General features: G+C 39.0%; 1 protein-coding gene across 1 annotated transcript in view; it reads left to right on the top strand.

The window, feature by feature from the left end:
- The first annotated feature begins 941 nt into the window (after nt 1-941).
- Nucleotides 942-15,055, top strand: part of mdfic2 (MyoD family inhibitor domain containing 2) — a 92,804-nt gene continuing 78,690 nt past the window's right edge. Inside the window, exon 1 of the mRNA XM_062969705.1 lies at nt 942-3,205. Coding sequence (XP_062825775.1) covers nt 3,115-3,205 — 91 coding nt within the window. The 5' untranslated portion in view covers nt 942-3,114. The remainder of the gene's footprint in view (nt 3,206-15,055) is intronic.

The raw sequence follows: 15,055 nt of genomic DNA, 5'->3' as shown, positions 1-15,055 counted from the left end.
GGGCCAGCTAACACCTCCCAACCAAGGATGCCCCCAGGGAGGAAGCAGCCAGGCTTTGAATCTGCAAGGCCATTAAATGCTAATCAAGGTGGCCAATTGCAACATTTACACTAGCCTCAAACAGGCAAGAGCTCTTTCTCCCAACCTAGACTTTCCATAGATATATAAACCCCACTTACCTAGCTTCCAACAGACCTCACAACCTCTGAGGATGCCTGCCAAAGGTGTGGGTTAACTGTCAGGAGAGAAAGCTTCTGGAACATGGCCAGGCACCCCAGAGACCTGGCCTCGAGGGTGAAGGCCAGGCCACAGAGGTGGGCTAGGCCAGGCTGCGGAAGGAGAGGAAGGCCACACCTGGGTGGAGGGCGCTGTGGGTGGAGGACCAGGAGGGAGGCACAGGCGCGGCCTTCCTCTCCTTCCGCTGCTTTGTCCCCACCACCTCCGCCTATTCTGCCTCTTCCTCCTCTCGGTGGCAGTGACTTTCGGGGAGGGGGGAGGAGGTCAGAGGGTGTAAAGAGGGCAGGGGAGCCAGGGAGGGGGAGGGAGGCAGGCTGCACCCTTACGACTCATGGCGCCTTCAGTAACTGCTTAGTTTGCCTAACGGTTGAACCGCCCCTGCACACACATCATTACTATCGTCCTTTCCCTAAACTCATCAGTGCATGGAAGGGACAAGTCATTCTACATCTGTGCAAGTACATGCCATCGTGGTCACATCTGTTGAGGTACGAACGAGGTGACCACTCAACCTGTAAGAAGAATGTTGCTCTACCCCTCCTTGCTAATCATAGATTCGCCCTGTTATGACACAACCGCGATGGTCAGATTTTTGCAGGGAGCTTTGTGGTCAGCAAGGAGTGGCAGCAGCAACACAGATTACAAGGGGATGGACCAGTGATACCAATGTGGTTTTGGCTGGCTGCTTTGACTGGACACCAACATAGTGCTGCAGAGAGTTCTGCCTTGTGTGTCAATCTGGGTCCAGTGCAGAGCATGTTGGACTAACCTTGGATTAAGTGGCCAGTGTAGATGTGGCCTAAAATATTATCATGACTTTCTAAAATCTCTTAAAACAGGGTAACATTTGACTTTAACGAAATGTATGTGGGCCTTGAAAATATAATGATGAACCTAAACTGGTCATATTAGCTTCATCCCAAGACTGAAAGCCTTCCCCTCTTTTCCTTCCACAAAATCTGCCAGCTTGGAGGCCTCTTCTCTCTTGAAGAGGCAGAACACAATGCCAGAGAGCATATCAAATTGAAGGTATTGTAAACAACAATGTTTTGTGATGATCTCCCATTCCACAGTCAATTCTATTGGATGGACCAATGGACCATTTACATATGAAGTGGCTTATTGCATCCATACTGCAAGAGCTCAGAAACAGATTATGTATTTCAGGCTCAGATACTGACACAATCTCAGCTGTTCTTTTTGAATATAAACAAAAACCTTTTATCCTCCATCAAAAATATTATACATCAATTAAATCATTTCTAAAAATATAATAATTCTCAAATTATTTTACATATTTCCAAGGAAAAGCATTTTGATTTGGCACTACTGGTCACATGCTTTTTTTTTTACTCCCTCCTTTGCCCCTTACACATACTTGCGGCAGGATGAATTGCAAGGAGACATCTATGGTCAGGACCGTTCTTTGCATCACAAAGTTTTGTCAAGTGTCCAAGTTGGTAACACTTCCAGTAGGAAGAATATTTTTAAAAAATCATTTTAGCACGAACTTGGCTGATTCTGGCTGAGAGTCAAATCTGGCACAACACAGCAGAAGAGACGAAAAAGAAAGGAGTGCCTTGCTCATCTTTCTGATTTGTCAGTGCAAGGGAATGCTGGACATTACACAACTCTGGAGTCTGCAGGAAGGATTGAACAATAGCTTTTGGACATCATTACCTTCACCTCCTTCGTATGGAATATACTGGTAACCTTGTGGCAATGGGTGAACTAACTCGACTCTGAGAAGATGAAAATCAATTAGAAAAAGGCAGGACAACCTAGTATTCCCCCTCTAGCAATCTGAGGAACTAAGCTACAACAGGCAATCCACTTCAATACTCAGCAGGCTCATGAACACATAATACTCCCAGGTACTGTAATCTTGAATATTTTTGCAGGAGATGATGCAGGGCTTGATGGTTCTCATTGGCAAAGAGTTAGGTGGCTGTGGGTCGCAGTAAGGGAAATTTTGATTATACTTTTGCTGAACTTTATTGTGTGTGATCACTTTTATAGTTTGCTTTGTTGCTATTTAGAATCAGATTCGATAGACTTGGATCTACATACTTTCCAAGCACAGCGTATCTATGTGATACAATTTCCACATAAGCATCATTAATCCATCTTCAACATAAAATTGATCGCTCTGCCATCAAAGAACACATGTAATATTAATAAAGCAGCATGAAAGGGCATATTAGTCTAACGTAAAAGATTTTCCAGCATATATGAGCTTTAAAAATAGGATGGATGCTCATTACTTAGCATGACATAAACAGCTCATTATGTAGTTAGTGATAATGGGTACAGTTCATCCAAAGTAAAGTACTTTCGGCTGAAATCCTACCTTCACTTACTTAGGAGTAAATCACTGAATATAATGGAACTTTCTTCTGAGTTAGAACTCCTTGTCAAGACATGCAGTTCTAAACAATTATTCCTGTGGAGGATACTAAAGGTGCTTATTATTACACTGCATGTTCTAAATATGACAGTAGATAATATTAAATATTATTTATGTGTTTATTGTATTTATTAAATGGTCCATCAAACTAGTTTTCTACATGTTGTGCAACAATTTACAAAGCACACAATGATCAAAGTTATAAAAAGAGGGCAGGTTAAAACTTAGTAAAAGCATACCAGCAGAAAATATGAAGCTTAAAACAAATAATCAAGAACTAAAACCTAGATTAAAATAATAGCTCTAACATAACTAAAATGTTCTAAATGCCTGGGAGAATGAAATCATGTCCTTAACTTCCTTATTGAAATAAATGTGATATAGAAATGTTTTAAGTTAGTATAGCTTTTCTCTTTAAAATTCATCTTTCCTTCAATTTGCTGATGTTCTCTTACTTTCTACCACCATAGATGTCAGAAGCAGAGACAGATAAACAAAATATTAGAACAACACAGAGTTTTGAAAATGATCAGCAAAATACTTCAACACTGTTGAAAGAAGGTGAGTACAATTCTTTACTACTAAAATAAATATTTGTTTAATTTTAAATATCTTAGAACTAAAAGTTCATCACTTTACAGGGATTGTAAGTACTTCTTGCTTATTCTTAAAATACTCAGAATCTAATGTAGTTTTTAGCAGTCATTTTTTTATTTTAAATAAGAAAAGTTTAAAGTGCCTTCTGGGAAGTATTATTATTATTATTATTATTATTATTATTATTATTATTATTATTATTATTATTTACTTTATTTATAGCCTGCCTTTCTCCCCATGGGAACAACCCCAAATTTATATCATAGTTTAAAAAGTGCAATACAAAAATTAAATAATACAGTGTGTATAAGGTAAAGTAAGAAATATACTTAAAATAGCCTTGAAAACACACCCAGTCCCACCCACACTTCCGCAGCAACATGACCCTTATTCTTCTTCCCCAAATGCCTAATGGCACAGAAATATCTTTACCTGCTTGCAGAAGGCCAGCAGAGATGGGGCCATCCTGGTCTCTCTTGGGAGGGAGTTCCACAGTTTGGGAGCAGCCACCAAAAAGGCCCTCTTTCCTGTTTCCAATAAACACGCTTGAGTGGTCATGGGACTGGCTGTCTATCAGGTTCATAGAAAGTGATACGGTCCTTCAGATAATCTGTACTGGAGCCTTATACAGCTTTGTAGTTCTAAACCAGCACTTTGAACAGTGCCTGGAACTGTGTTGGTAGCCAATAGAACTGTTGCAAGAGAAAAATTGTACACTCCCTGTAGCCAGCCCCAGTTAGCAATCTGGCTCCTGCTCTTTGGATCAACATAAGTTTCTAAGCACTTTTCAAAGGCAGTCCCATGTAAAGTGCATTATGGGAGTCCAACTGGGATATAACCAAGGCATGAACCATCTTGGCCTAATCTGACTTCTCCAGGAATGGGCACAGTTGGCACACTCGCTCTAACTGTCCAAAAGCACTCCTGGTCACTGCTGATACCTGGGCTTCTGGGTTCACAGCTGAATCCAGGAATACCCTCAAACCACGAACCAACGTTTCCAGGGGGAGTGCAACCCCATCTAACACAGGCTGACTCCCTATTCCCAGATTGTTTTATGACTGACCAGGGGCGCCTCTGTCTTGTCTGGATTAAGCTTCAATTTGTTTGCTTTCATCCAGTCCATTAGGCCTTGTTTCTGAGATTTGTTATATATTATTAGTCACAGGTACTTCCTATTCACCCAAATCAGAAGAGCCCAAAGAACATAATAGTCATAGTAAAATGGCATGGCCCATACAAGATTATGCCATGCAGATGATAGTAGTTTATGGGTGTATTAAAATTATAATTTTCAGAAGATGGTAAAAAAAAAATACTGCAGGCATGTAATTATGTAATTGAGTCTGTTGTAGCAGAAATTAATTTGAAAATATTAGAAGCTAGAAAAAGGAAGGCATGTCCTGACATTAGACATATGAGATGTTTCAACACATCTTCCATCTCATATGGTGACTGATGTATGGTAATAAAAATAACAGAGACCTGTGGCAGCTTAAAAACTAACACATTTCATTCTAGTCTGAGAGAATGACATGATAATGCTTTTTGCTAGCAACCGTGTAAGTAAACTAAGGTGTCATGAGGATGCAGCATCATGTACCAAGTTACATTAATAGGTGTACTGACATGTATTCTATAAATATATATGAGTTGGGGAGCTCCCTAGTTCCACCCTTTCTCTCCCAGTTCAATCATTCCCCTACCTATGGGGTACAGTTGGATCAAAATAGAGATCCTTGCTATCAGTAGGTACTTTCCACTTGGATCAGGGCCCTGGGAAATTAGGATTCCAAACAGACTGGAAAGTACCCATCAGTTTCTGTTGGTTCGGTAACTATGCCTTCATTATACAAGTCAGAGAAAATTAAATATGCTGGCTACTTTTTTAAACAGCATCGCCATGTCATGCATAACATGTATTTCTAGATTCTAAATAGACAATATCAAATGCAATTAACATTAGTGACATTTTGAACCACTTGTACATGTGAAGATCGGGATAGGACTACAAGATTTGGGGCTCTGAAGTACACAGTGGCTATAAGGCAAATGAGCAGTTTCCCACCTCACTCCATTCTTTGCTAATAATCTTTAAATTTATATTTTTCCCCCTTTGACATCAATTTAAAATATTCCTTTTTGGGTCTCTCAGCAAAAGAATGAGCTGCATGTTGGCTAAGAAAGCTAGCAAACTGTATTTTCTTTTGGCATCCAGTTTTAAAGGAAAGTTATTTTTATTCATGGTTTTTTATTGATTATTTGTGTCTTATAAAAGAAACAACCACATAGTGGAAGAAATATGCTGAGAAGATGTCAGAGAGTATCTCTCTTTATTTAGTGCCAAACATACTGAGACCTTTGCAAAATAATACGTTATGTACTTCTAGCACAATCGTTGTGTGCACTAGTAAGAGGCTGTGATCTCCATAATGTATCCATTAAGTGTTTATTGGCTAAAAATGTCACAACCTTCTTAATTTGCAGTGGAAAAGCTGACCTAAACACTAGAGATATAAACTGAGGATATTTGAGGATGTCATTTGATATTTGATTCCATTACTGTCAAACCATGGAAGGACAGGATAGGACCAACCACAGCTGTAGAGCAAATTCCAGACAAGGTTAAGCCCCGTGAAGTCTCATTGATTTCAAGTAGTGGATGTTGATCAAAAACTTTTGCTAGAAGGGCATATTTGAATTGAGAGAAATGATAGAGATTTTGTATTTATAATTCAGTCTGTCAGTTAACAAAAGAAATATTAAATGTACAGAGAGATTCAGCAGGGTCTAAGTGTGAATTCACACAATGTTCAAGGGATATGCAACATGGGACTCTTTCACATTGTACCATAATAGTGCTCTGATACCACTTTAATGGTCATGGTATCATCCTGTGGAATCTTGGGACTGGCAATTTAGGGATATATAGAAGTCTCTGAGTTCTCCAGTTCACCCCCAGATTACCATAGTCAACCTCATGTGTAAGTTGAGGCCAGGTTCTGGGGTAAAATACAAATTTTATATGACCTGTGGATAGGTTGAAGGTTATACTACAGATAAGGATAACCACCAGTGTTGCCTCAAAAGGGCGGGGGGCGGGGGGAAGAAGTAGTGCCAGAAGTACTGAGGGGGTAGGGAGAGTAGATGGACCAACTTCTTTTAGGTTCTCCCAAGAGTAAATACAGTATGTGTCTTGAATCCTGTTTTGAATCTGCTTCTCTTATGTATTTTCACTGGAGTTTCCTACTGTTACAACCTTTTGCCACTTGATTCAGAGAAAAAGATTGTCCTTCTCTGGTAAGAGTTAAGGTACAGTACTTACATTGACCCATAGATAAGTCAATGCAGGTTTTTTGAATTGATTTTCTGCTAGAATTTCTAGACTTATACACAAGTATATAGAGGACACTAGTTTCAGGATTCCATAGGCTAAAACCATGCCAGTTTAAATGGAACAATGTGGTGTGAAAAGAATCCATTTGACAACAGTTTCCATAATCCTATATTATTTGCCATGATGGCAAAAATTCATGACATCTGTATCCCAATAATCCATGGAAGGTACCGCAGTGCCAAGCGCTCAAGTATTCTGTTTATGACCCTATCTGGTGAAGAAATAACTTTTTCCCTCCACTTTCTTAAAGTATGTATTTTTGCTCAAAACATGCCTTCTAAAATATGCCTTTTTAGATTTCCTTTGCGCCAAGAAGTGTAATCAGAACATCTGGGAAGTATAAAAGCTGGTGAAAAATGACATTTTGATCTTCCCATTAGTTCAAGAGTTGTAGTCAGGCCAGTTCATATTTAGATTTTCTGAGACTTACGATCTCATCAGATGGGGTTTTTCCTTGTCTTAGTGTGCTGCTGACACATTGCCAAGACAGAGTCTGCTGGAGCCCACCATATGACACAGGGCTACTTCCAGCAGGGCTCCCTTGCGCTCCATCCCTGAATCATGCTAAGAGGGAGTGCTGAGGAGATGGGTGATTACCCGTCTCCTCATTGAAGAAGGTGGGAGAAAGCCAGAAACATGGTGGGATGGCAGCCCATGACTAACGAAGCTGTGCACTGCCCCACGGTTTCCTGCACTGTATTCTAGCTTCTGGACCTCCATGGGATGAGGTCCTTTGTCCCTTGCTATAATGTAAAATCTATTACAGAAATAGATTTTCCTTGGGGGAGGAACAAATGGAGTTTTTGGTTCCAACACAGAGCGCAAGTGTATAATCTTCACTATGGAGAAAAACCATAGTATGGAAGGGTAGAGGTTTAAAGTTCACTATCCCCATGTTAGTGCTTTGCTGTGTACCCATTTATTTTTGTACAATCATTTTTGCAAGCATTAATAGCATACATGGTATCTTATTTTATAACAGCCCAATTTTTTTTTGTAAAATGACGTTTCAGGGACTGCTATTATAAATAAAATGTTAATTCTGGAGACTCAGTTTGTTAAAGCAGACTATTTGATAGGTTTAAGAAACATAACTGTCCTGTCTGGTTTAAAGACTGGAATATTTCCTGGGAAACCACAAAAATGAGAGTTTACAATTGACAGAAGGAAAAGAAATGCTGCTTACCTCATTTTTACAATTATGTTTTTAAATGTAAAGATTTTTTGGTCAGTGTGGGATATAGGTCTCTTGTTGAAGAGTATTCTATCAATCAACTATATTTACTAATTCAGTTTGATTATTTCAAGAATGCTCACATTGGTTTAAGGCAACTTTTCATGATTTTGTCTTCCTGAGGTTGTTGAGAACCTCAGGTGCCAGTATTGTCAGTCCCAACAAAATTCTGGAATTTTATCCATCAGGCTGGTGCTGTGGCATCATCAATCATTGTCTTACAATTCAGCTAAAATGGTACAAAATGAAGTACAGTAGAGTCTCACTTATCCAACATAAACGGGCCGGCAGAATGTTGGATAAGCAAATATGTTGGATAATAGGGAGGGATTAAGGAAAAGCCTATTAAACATCAAATTAGGTTATGATTTTACAAATTAAGCATCAAAATATCATGTTATACAACAAGTTTGACAGAAAAAGTAGTTCAATACACAGTAATGCTATGTAGTAATGACTGTATTTATGAATTTAGCACCAAAATATCATGATGTATTGAAAACATTGACTACAAAAATGCGTTGGATAATCCAGAACATTGGATAAGCAAGTGTTGGATAAGTGAGACTCTACTGTAACAGCAACTATGGACAATGATGTGGCATTGCAATGTTTTTATGTTTCTGGAAAAGTTGTATCTGCTCAAAAACCTAGATTAAAATATATTTAATAAAGCTCTAAAAGAATGAATAATTCTATTTCTAATAGATAGTTTAAATTTTCCTGAAAATTATTCTTGAGAATTTGCATAATGCTGATCTATAAGAAAAGTTTCCAGTTTCTTCCAAGATTTATGACACCTTTGTCCTATACATAATAAACAAACTTTTTAAAGGACTAGGCAAGATATATTTCTTATCTATTTGAACATAACTCACTTTTATTTTAAAGATGGAGCTGTACATGGAGATAGATTTCAGTTTAAGATTATTACTGAGACAGTTACTTCTTTATGGGGCCATCAGATAAAATGTTTAAAATACAAGTTGCATAACCTTAGGTGACTCCTCTCCACTTATAGGAACAAGAAAAATGTGGCTGAAAAGTAATGATGCCGATCCCAAAGGGCTAAAATCCTAGGAAGATGCCTTGTCAGCTCCAGGCCTATGATCCAATGAATTAATCAATGCAACCCTTCTTTTAAGTTGTAAAAGAGCAGATTTAAAGACTCCTTTCAGTGGGCACAGAGTCTATCAAACGTAGTATACTTCCAGCTTGCTGCTATTAATTGCAGTTTTATAAGCTGAGTGGCTCTTGAACTCTGCAGTGCAATCTCCTGGGAAAGACAAAGATTTTAAATGTACTCAGGAATTAGAGAAAACAAAGTTACCGTAACTAGGAAGGTGTTGGAAATACTTCTGTTATGATTGCACCAGTAGGGCAGTTTGATGTCCATCTTAATAAATATAATATTGTGGAAGTTAGTTGCACCTAAAGGTTTGCAGTTTATTTTCACACCTATTATTCATGGCATGTTCATGTTCTTTGGAAATGGGGAGATAAAGTAAAACCATCCTTACAATAATAAGTTTACCTTGGCCTCAGCAAAATGTATAGGCAGTCCTTCCAGCCCAAGTATGGTCAAAATATAGGGGTTTGCTATTATTCACAGCTTAGGTATCCATAGGGAGCCTTAGAATACATCCCCTGCAGATGTAGACATTGTACTGTATTTATTTTCCCTACAATTATTTCCTACATTCCCTTCTATTAATTCAAGGTGAGATACATGGGCCTTTGTATTTCAACTTTACAACAGTCCTGTGACATAGGTCAAGGCTGAGAGAGAGAGAAATTGACCTAAAGGACACCCAGTGAGTTGCATGATTCACTGCTGACTAGAAGAAATATAATATATTGCATTTTCCATAAATGCATTACACTTCAACTGATTCACATATTAGGAAAATCTATTAAAATGAATCAAAACATGAAATTTTGAAATAATTTTCAAAGCCCTGCCTGATTTAGCTCCCTCACCACCTCATATTTCAGACTTAATTTCTTTTCACCAATCTGGTTTGGATTTGTGATTTAGTAATGCTAGACTTCTCACTCAAGCAAGTCTTGGCTAGACTTTGCCCTTTTTAACTTGCTTCTCCACACTCTTGGAATCTCAGTTGAAAACCTTGTTTTATCATCATGATATTTCCTACTTATCCTTTTAAATAAATAAATAAACTGGTTAGGTATTTTTTATAAATGTAGGTGAGAGTACTCAAATAAGCAAATGGAAGGATGTTTCAGAAGGAAAGTGTTGTGAATTTCATTACTGGAATGTAGCTCTCCCCCACCTTGAAGTGATTCCATTTCCCACATCCTGCTTTATATCCTACTTAGTTCAAGAGGAACACTATGGAGACTTCTATTTTGGATATAGATTGATTCAAGAAGATGTGAGATAAAAGTTTCCTTTCATTATTTTATTTCCATTGTCTTATTCAAATGCAATATTTAGAAAAGTCATTATGTAACCATAATGATGTGAGATGTTTTAGTGGAAAACTAGCAAGGAAATTTTTGTAATGGGCTGTTCATCCATCAATACACATGTGATGCAATACAATATAATAGGGACTAGCTTACTTTAAAGCCTGTGTTCCATAGCTTTATTTGATTCAGCTCCATAACTCAGTAAAGAGGCTTTGAGCCTAAAGATAAAGAGAGATGTGGCTGAGGTGATCCTTTCTCTGAGAACAGAAATCTTCTCATTTTTTCAGTTTCAGGGCAGAAAGGAAAGAGAGACTACACATCTTCCCAAAACTATGGCTACCATTTCAATGCTTTTGTTAGTATACGGCAGAGCTTTCCAAACTGTATGTCATGCTAAGTTTGTGTATCAGCAGCAGTATGTAAATGTGTCATGCAAATCTAACAAGAAACCTACGTGAAATTAGCAATAAATCATATATTTTAATTATATAAATGAAAGATTTTCATAAAATATGTTGTGTCCCCATAAAGTAAAGGTAAAGGTTTCCCCTGACGTTAAGTCCAGTCATGTCTGACTCTGGGGATTGGTGCTCATCTCCATTTCTAAGCCGAAGAGCCAGCGTTGTCTGTAGACACCTCCAAGGTCATGTGGCCGGCATGACTGCATGGAGCGCTGTTACCTTCCCGCCGGAGCGGTACCTATTGATCTATTCACATTGGCATGTTTTCGAACTGCTAGGTTGGCAGGAGCTGGAGCTAACAGCGGCCGCTCCCGCCGCTCCCGGTGTTTGAACCTGGGACCTTTCGGTCTCCAGCTCAGTGCTTTAACACACTTCGCCACCGGGGCTCCTGTGTCCCCATACATTTCATTAATTATGTAGGTGTCTTTATCTCTTATAAGAGGTTGCTTTAACCTTCAGTTTGCTGGTAAAATGAATTACTGTGTCATGAAATGATGGATGTCTAAAGGGTGTCACTAACATGAAATGTTTGGAAGACTCTGGTCTAAGGAATTCTAACCTAGGAGAACATTCCCTTGTAGAAGTCCTGGCCAGTGGAAATTCCACCTCCTTGTCAAAGAACTTGAAAACTCATCTAGAGCAGTGGTTCTCAACCTGGGGTCCCCAGTAGGCTTGCTCAAATAATTCGATTTCCCCGTTACCCGTTATTAATTCGTTATTTTCGTTTGTTTTGAAGCAATATATGACCTTGATTGTCCACACGTCTGGATATCGCGGTTTCGAATCGCGAGAGGCCGTTTTTTCTTATTTCTTCGTTTTTTTCGTTAGGAAAAAAAAGCTTTTGCAAATCACCCAAACTCCTTTCCTTTTGCCCCTCAGCAAAAGGGGCGTCACGGGCTCAGCCAATGGGAGGGGGCGAGGGGGAAGGAGGCCGAGGAGGAGGAGGAAGACGGAGGGGGAAATGGCCGCCGCCGCCTCGCCTCAGCTCAGGCCTGGAGAGACAGAGAGGGGCCCGGCGGTAAGGAGGAAGAGGCCCGGGATGCGAGGGGGTGTGGGCCAGGCCCGTCCTCGGCTGCTCCCGGGGAGGGAGGGAGGGAGGACTATGACTCCCAGGGGCCCAGATTCGCACCCTCCCTCCCCCCAATACAGGTCTCCAGTCCATACCACGCTACATGAACTTGAATGGATACTGTGGTTGTGTTGTCGAAAGCTTTCATGGCCGGGATCACACTGTTGTGGTATGTATTCTGGGCTCTATGGCCATGTGCCAGAAGCATTCTCTCCTGACGTTTCACCCACATCTGTGGCAGACATAGAGGTTTTGACGTCTGTGCGAAGCTAGGCAAGTGGGGTTTATATATCTGTGGAAGGTCCAGGGTGGGAGAAAGAACTCTTGTCTGTGGGAGGCAAGTGTGAATGTTGCAATTGGTCACCTTGATTAGCATTGAATAGCCTTGCAGCTTCAAAGCCTGGCTGCTTCCTACCTGGGGGAATCCTTTGTTGGGAGGTATTAGCTGGCCCTGATTGTTTCCTGTCTGGAATTCCCATTTTCTGGGTGTTTCTGGGAAGATAATGGCACTCCATGTAGTCATGCCGGCCACATGACCTTGGAGGTGTCTATGGACAACACTGGCTCTTGGGCTTAGAAATGGAGATGAGCACCAACCCCCAGAGTCAGACATGACTGAACTTAACGTCAAGGGATACCTTTACCTTTACCTATATACACACACACACACACACACACACACACACACATAAGCAGGGACTATATATATATATATATATATATATATATATATATATATATACAATATATATCACACACACACCAATTTAACAAAGTTTCAGCCACAAAAACAAAGTTTCTGAAGTAGAACAATGACTTTCACAGTAAAGACAACCCAATTTAACAGGAAATAAGACTTTCAAACCAGGAACAGATTTCTGCAATTATTAAAAAATGGTTTATTATAAAAGCTATGAAAATTCTCCAAAAATCAGAGGATAAGGGAAACGTTCCAAATTTTGGTGAGCTATCAGTGTTAAATGTGTTCTACCACTGTACCAAGTTTGAAGAAGATCACTCAAAAAATGAGGGTGCTGTTTTTGGGAATTGCGCATGCGCGTCCGCCATTAACGAATTAATTTTGAAAATAACGAATTTTCGTTAATTTTGAAAATTTTTGGGGGCCAAATTCGGAAATACCATCAGAAACGAAAAGCTGCCCCCCTCTAGTTTTGAAACGAGTTTAGAATCAAATTTTTCATGGATCGATCAAGCCTAGTCCCCAGATGTTTTTGGCTTGCAACTCCTAGAAATCGCAGCCAGTTTACCAGCTATTAGGATTTCTGACAGTTGAAGATCTAAAACATCTCGGGACCCCAGGTTGAGATAGAGCTAAGGGGGGAGGGGTTACAAATCCAGGAATTATCTGCTTTTGTGGCCATGTTAGCATTTGGCCAAAGGGATGTGAGCACACTTCTGCATACTTCCCCATCTATTTCTCACCAATGAGTGTATAGCTTTATTTTTAATTGCTTAGTTTTACTTCCATTCATCCTTTAAACCAGTGGTTCTCAACCTGTGGGTCCCCAGGTGTTTTGGCCTTCAACTCCCAGAAATCCTAACAGCTGGTAAACTGGCTGGGATTTCTGGGAGTTGTAGGCCAAAACACCTGGGGACCCACAGGTTGAGAACCACTGCTTTAAACCTAAACTGGGTCACATGTGAGTGGATCAGGTCATCCAGGGAAGACAAACGAACTTTCACAAATGGCTTTGTAGACACTGCAGTCTGTATTAAGTCCCCAAGTAAAAATATTCCTCTATTGAACTTCTCCACCCATATTTTTTTTAAATCTTCCATTGCTGACAATGCATCTTTGCACTAATTACTGTCACAAATTAAATTTCTTGCTTTGCTGGAAAATCCCTGCAAGCATTTTGAATGGTGAAGGAAACATTTTATTGTGACATTGACGGAATGATTCAGATGCCAAGTTTCTACTAGCTTTCAAAGATTACTTAGTGGAGACAGGAACACAATTTAGCAGTGTTGCAACATCTATAATTAAAAGGTAAATTTGTAACCTGGCTTCTTATATTATTTAATCATGAAATACACCAAGCTATAAATAATAAAGATGATATTAATCTCTTAGCATTAAAACAAAACAGTCTGAAATGAAACTCCAGGGAAGAGAGAGTCTCCTTATTTTTTGTTATTTATCAGATGCCCAATAAGTAATTTTCTATTATTATATATAGTATATTTTACATTTTTGGGGTTAAAATGTACAAAATACATTGAATATATATGAACATTTAAAATATATGAACATTGTTCCCATAAAAATAATTTTAAAAAGTAAGGAATTATGGTAAATATATTAGAAGATAAGCCGAGTTTTTCAGCCCTTATTTATGAGCTGAAAAAGCCTCCCCTGCTTATAATCGGGTCAAGGTCAAGGCCAGCAACAGAGCCTGCAGGCTATTCCTTGCAATATGTGATCTATTTCTCTCTTCTCCCTACCAGTGTGTTTTCTTTTGCAAAGCCTCGCAGGCTCTTAATCAAGGAATGTTTTGCAAAGAGAAAGACACCCTTGCAAGTCAGGAAGAAGAAAAATATATATTCATTAATCTTATGAAAGCATTTTCCCCAGAAATGTTTGTTAAACTCTCTTACAAATATATAGGCATTAACCCCTTGCAAGCTTTTGCCATCTCTATGTACCTTTATATGTGTATATATCTATATACATTAATTTTATATATGAATTTGCCCTAATATGTTTGCAGGTCTTTGCCAATCCTTTATACATATAGATCCATGTACCTGTGTATCTGTAGCCATACATATACATTATTTTTATATATGAATTTACCCTCACATGTTTGCAAGTCTCTGCAAATATCTATATAAAGAGAGATGTCTGGATAGATATGAATATACAGTAGAGTCTCACTTATCCAAGCTAAACGGGCCGGCAGAACCTTGGATAAGCGAATATCTTGGATAATAAGGAGGGATTAAGGAAAAGCCTATTAAACATCAAATTAGGTTATGATTTTATAAATTAAGCACCAAAACATCATGTTATACAACAAATTTGACAGAAAAAGTAGTTCAACACGCAGTAATGTTATGTTGTAATTACTGTATTCACGAATTTAGCACCAAAATATCACGATATATTGAAAACATTGACTACAAAAACGGCTTGGATAATCCAGAGGCTTGGATAAGCGAAGCTTGGATAAGTGAGACTCTACTGTAGTCTTACCTA

The sequence above is a fragment of the Anolis carolinensis genome, chromosome 2 (genome assembly GCF_035594765.1).
Source record: "Anolis carolinensis isolate JA03-04 chromosome 2, rAnoCar3.1.pri, whole genome shotgun sequence".
Classification (NCBI taxonomy): domain Eukaryota; kingdom Metazoa; phylum Chordata; class Lepidosauria; order Squamata; family Dactyloidae; genus Anolis; species Anolis carolinensis.
The sequence above is the reverse complement of the archived record's forward strand: the minus strand, read 5'-3'. Positions and strand labels throughout refer to the sequence as shown.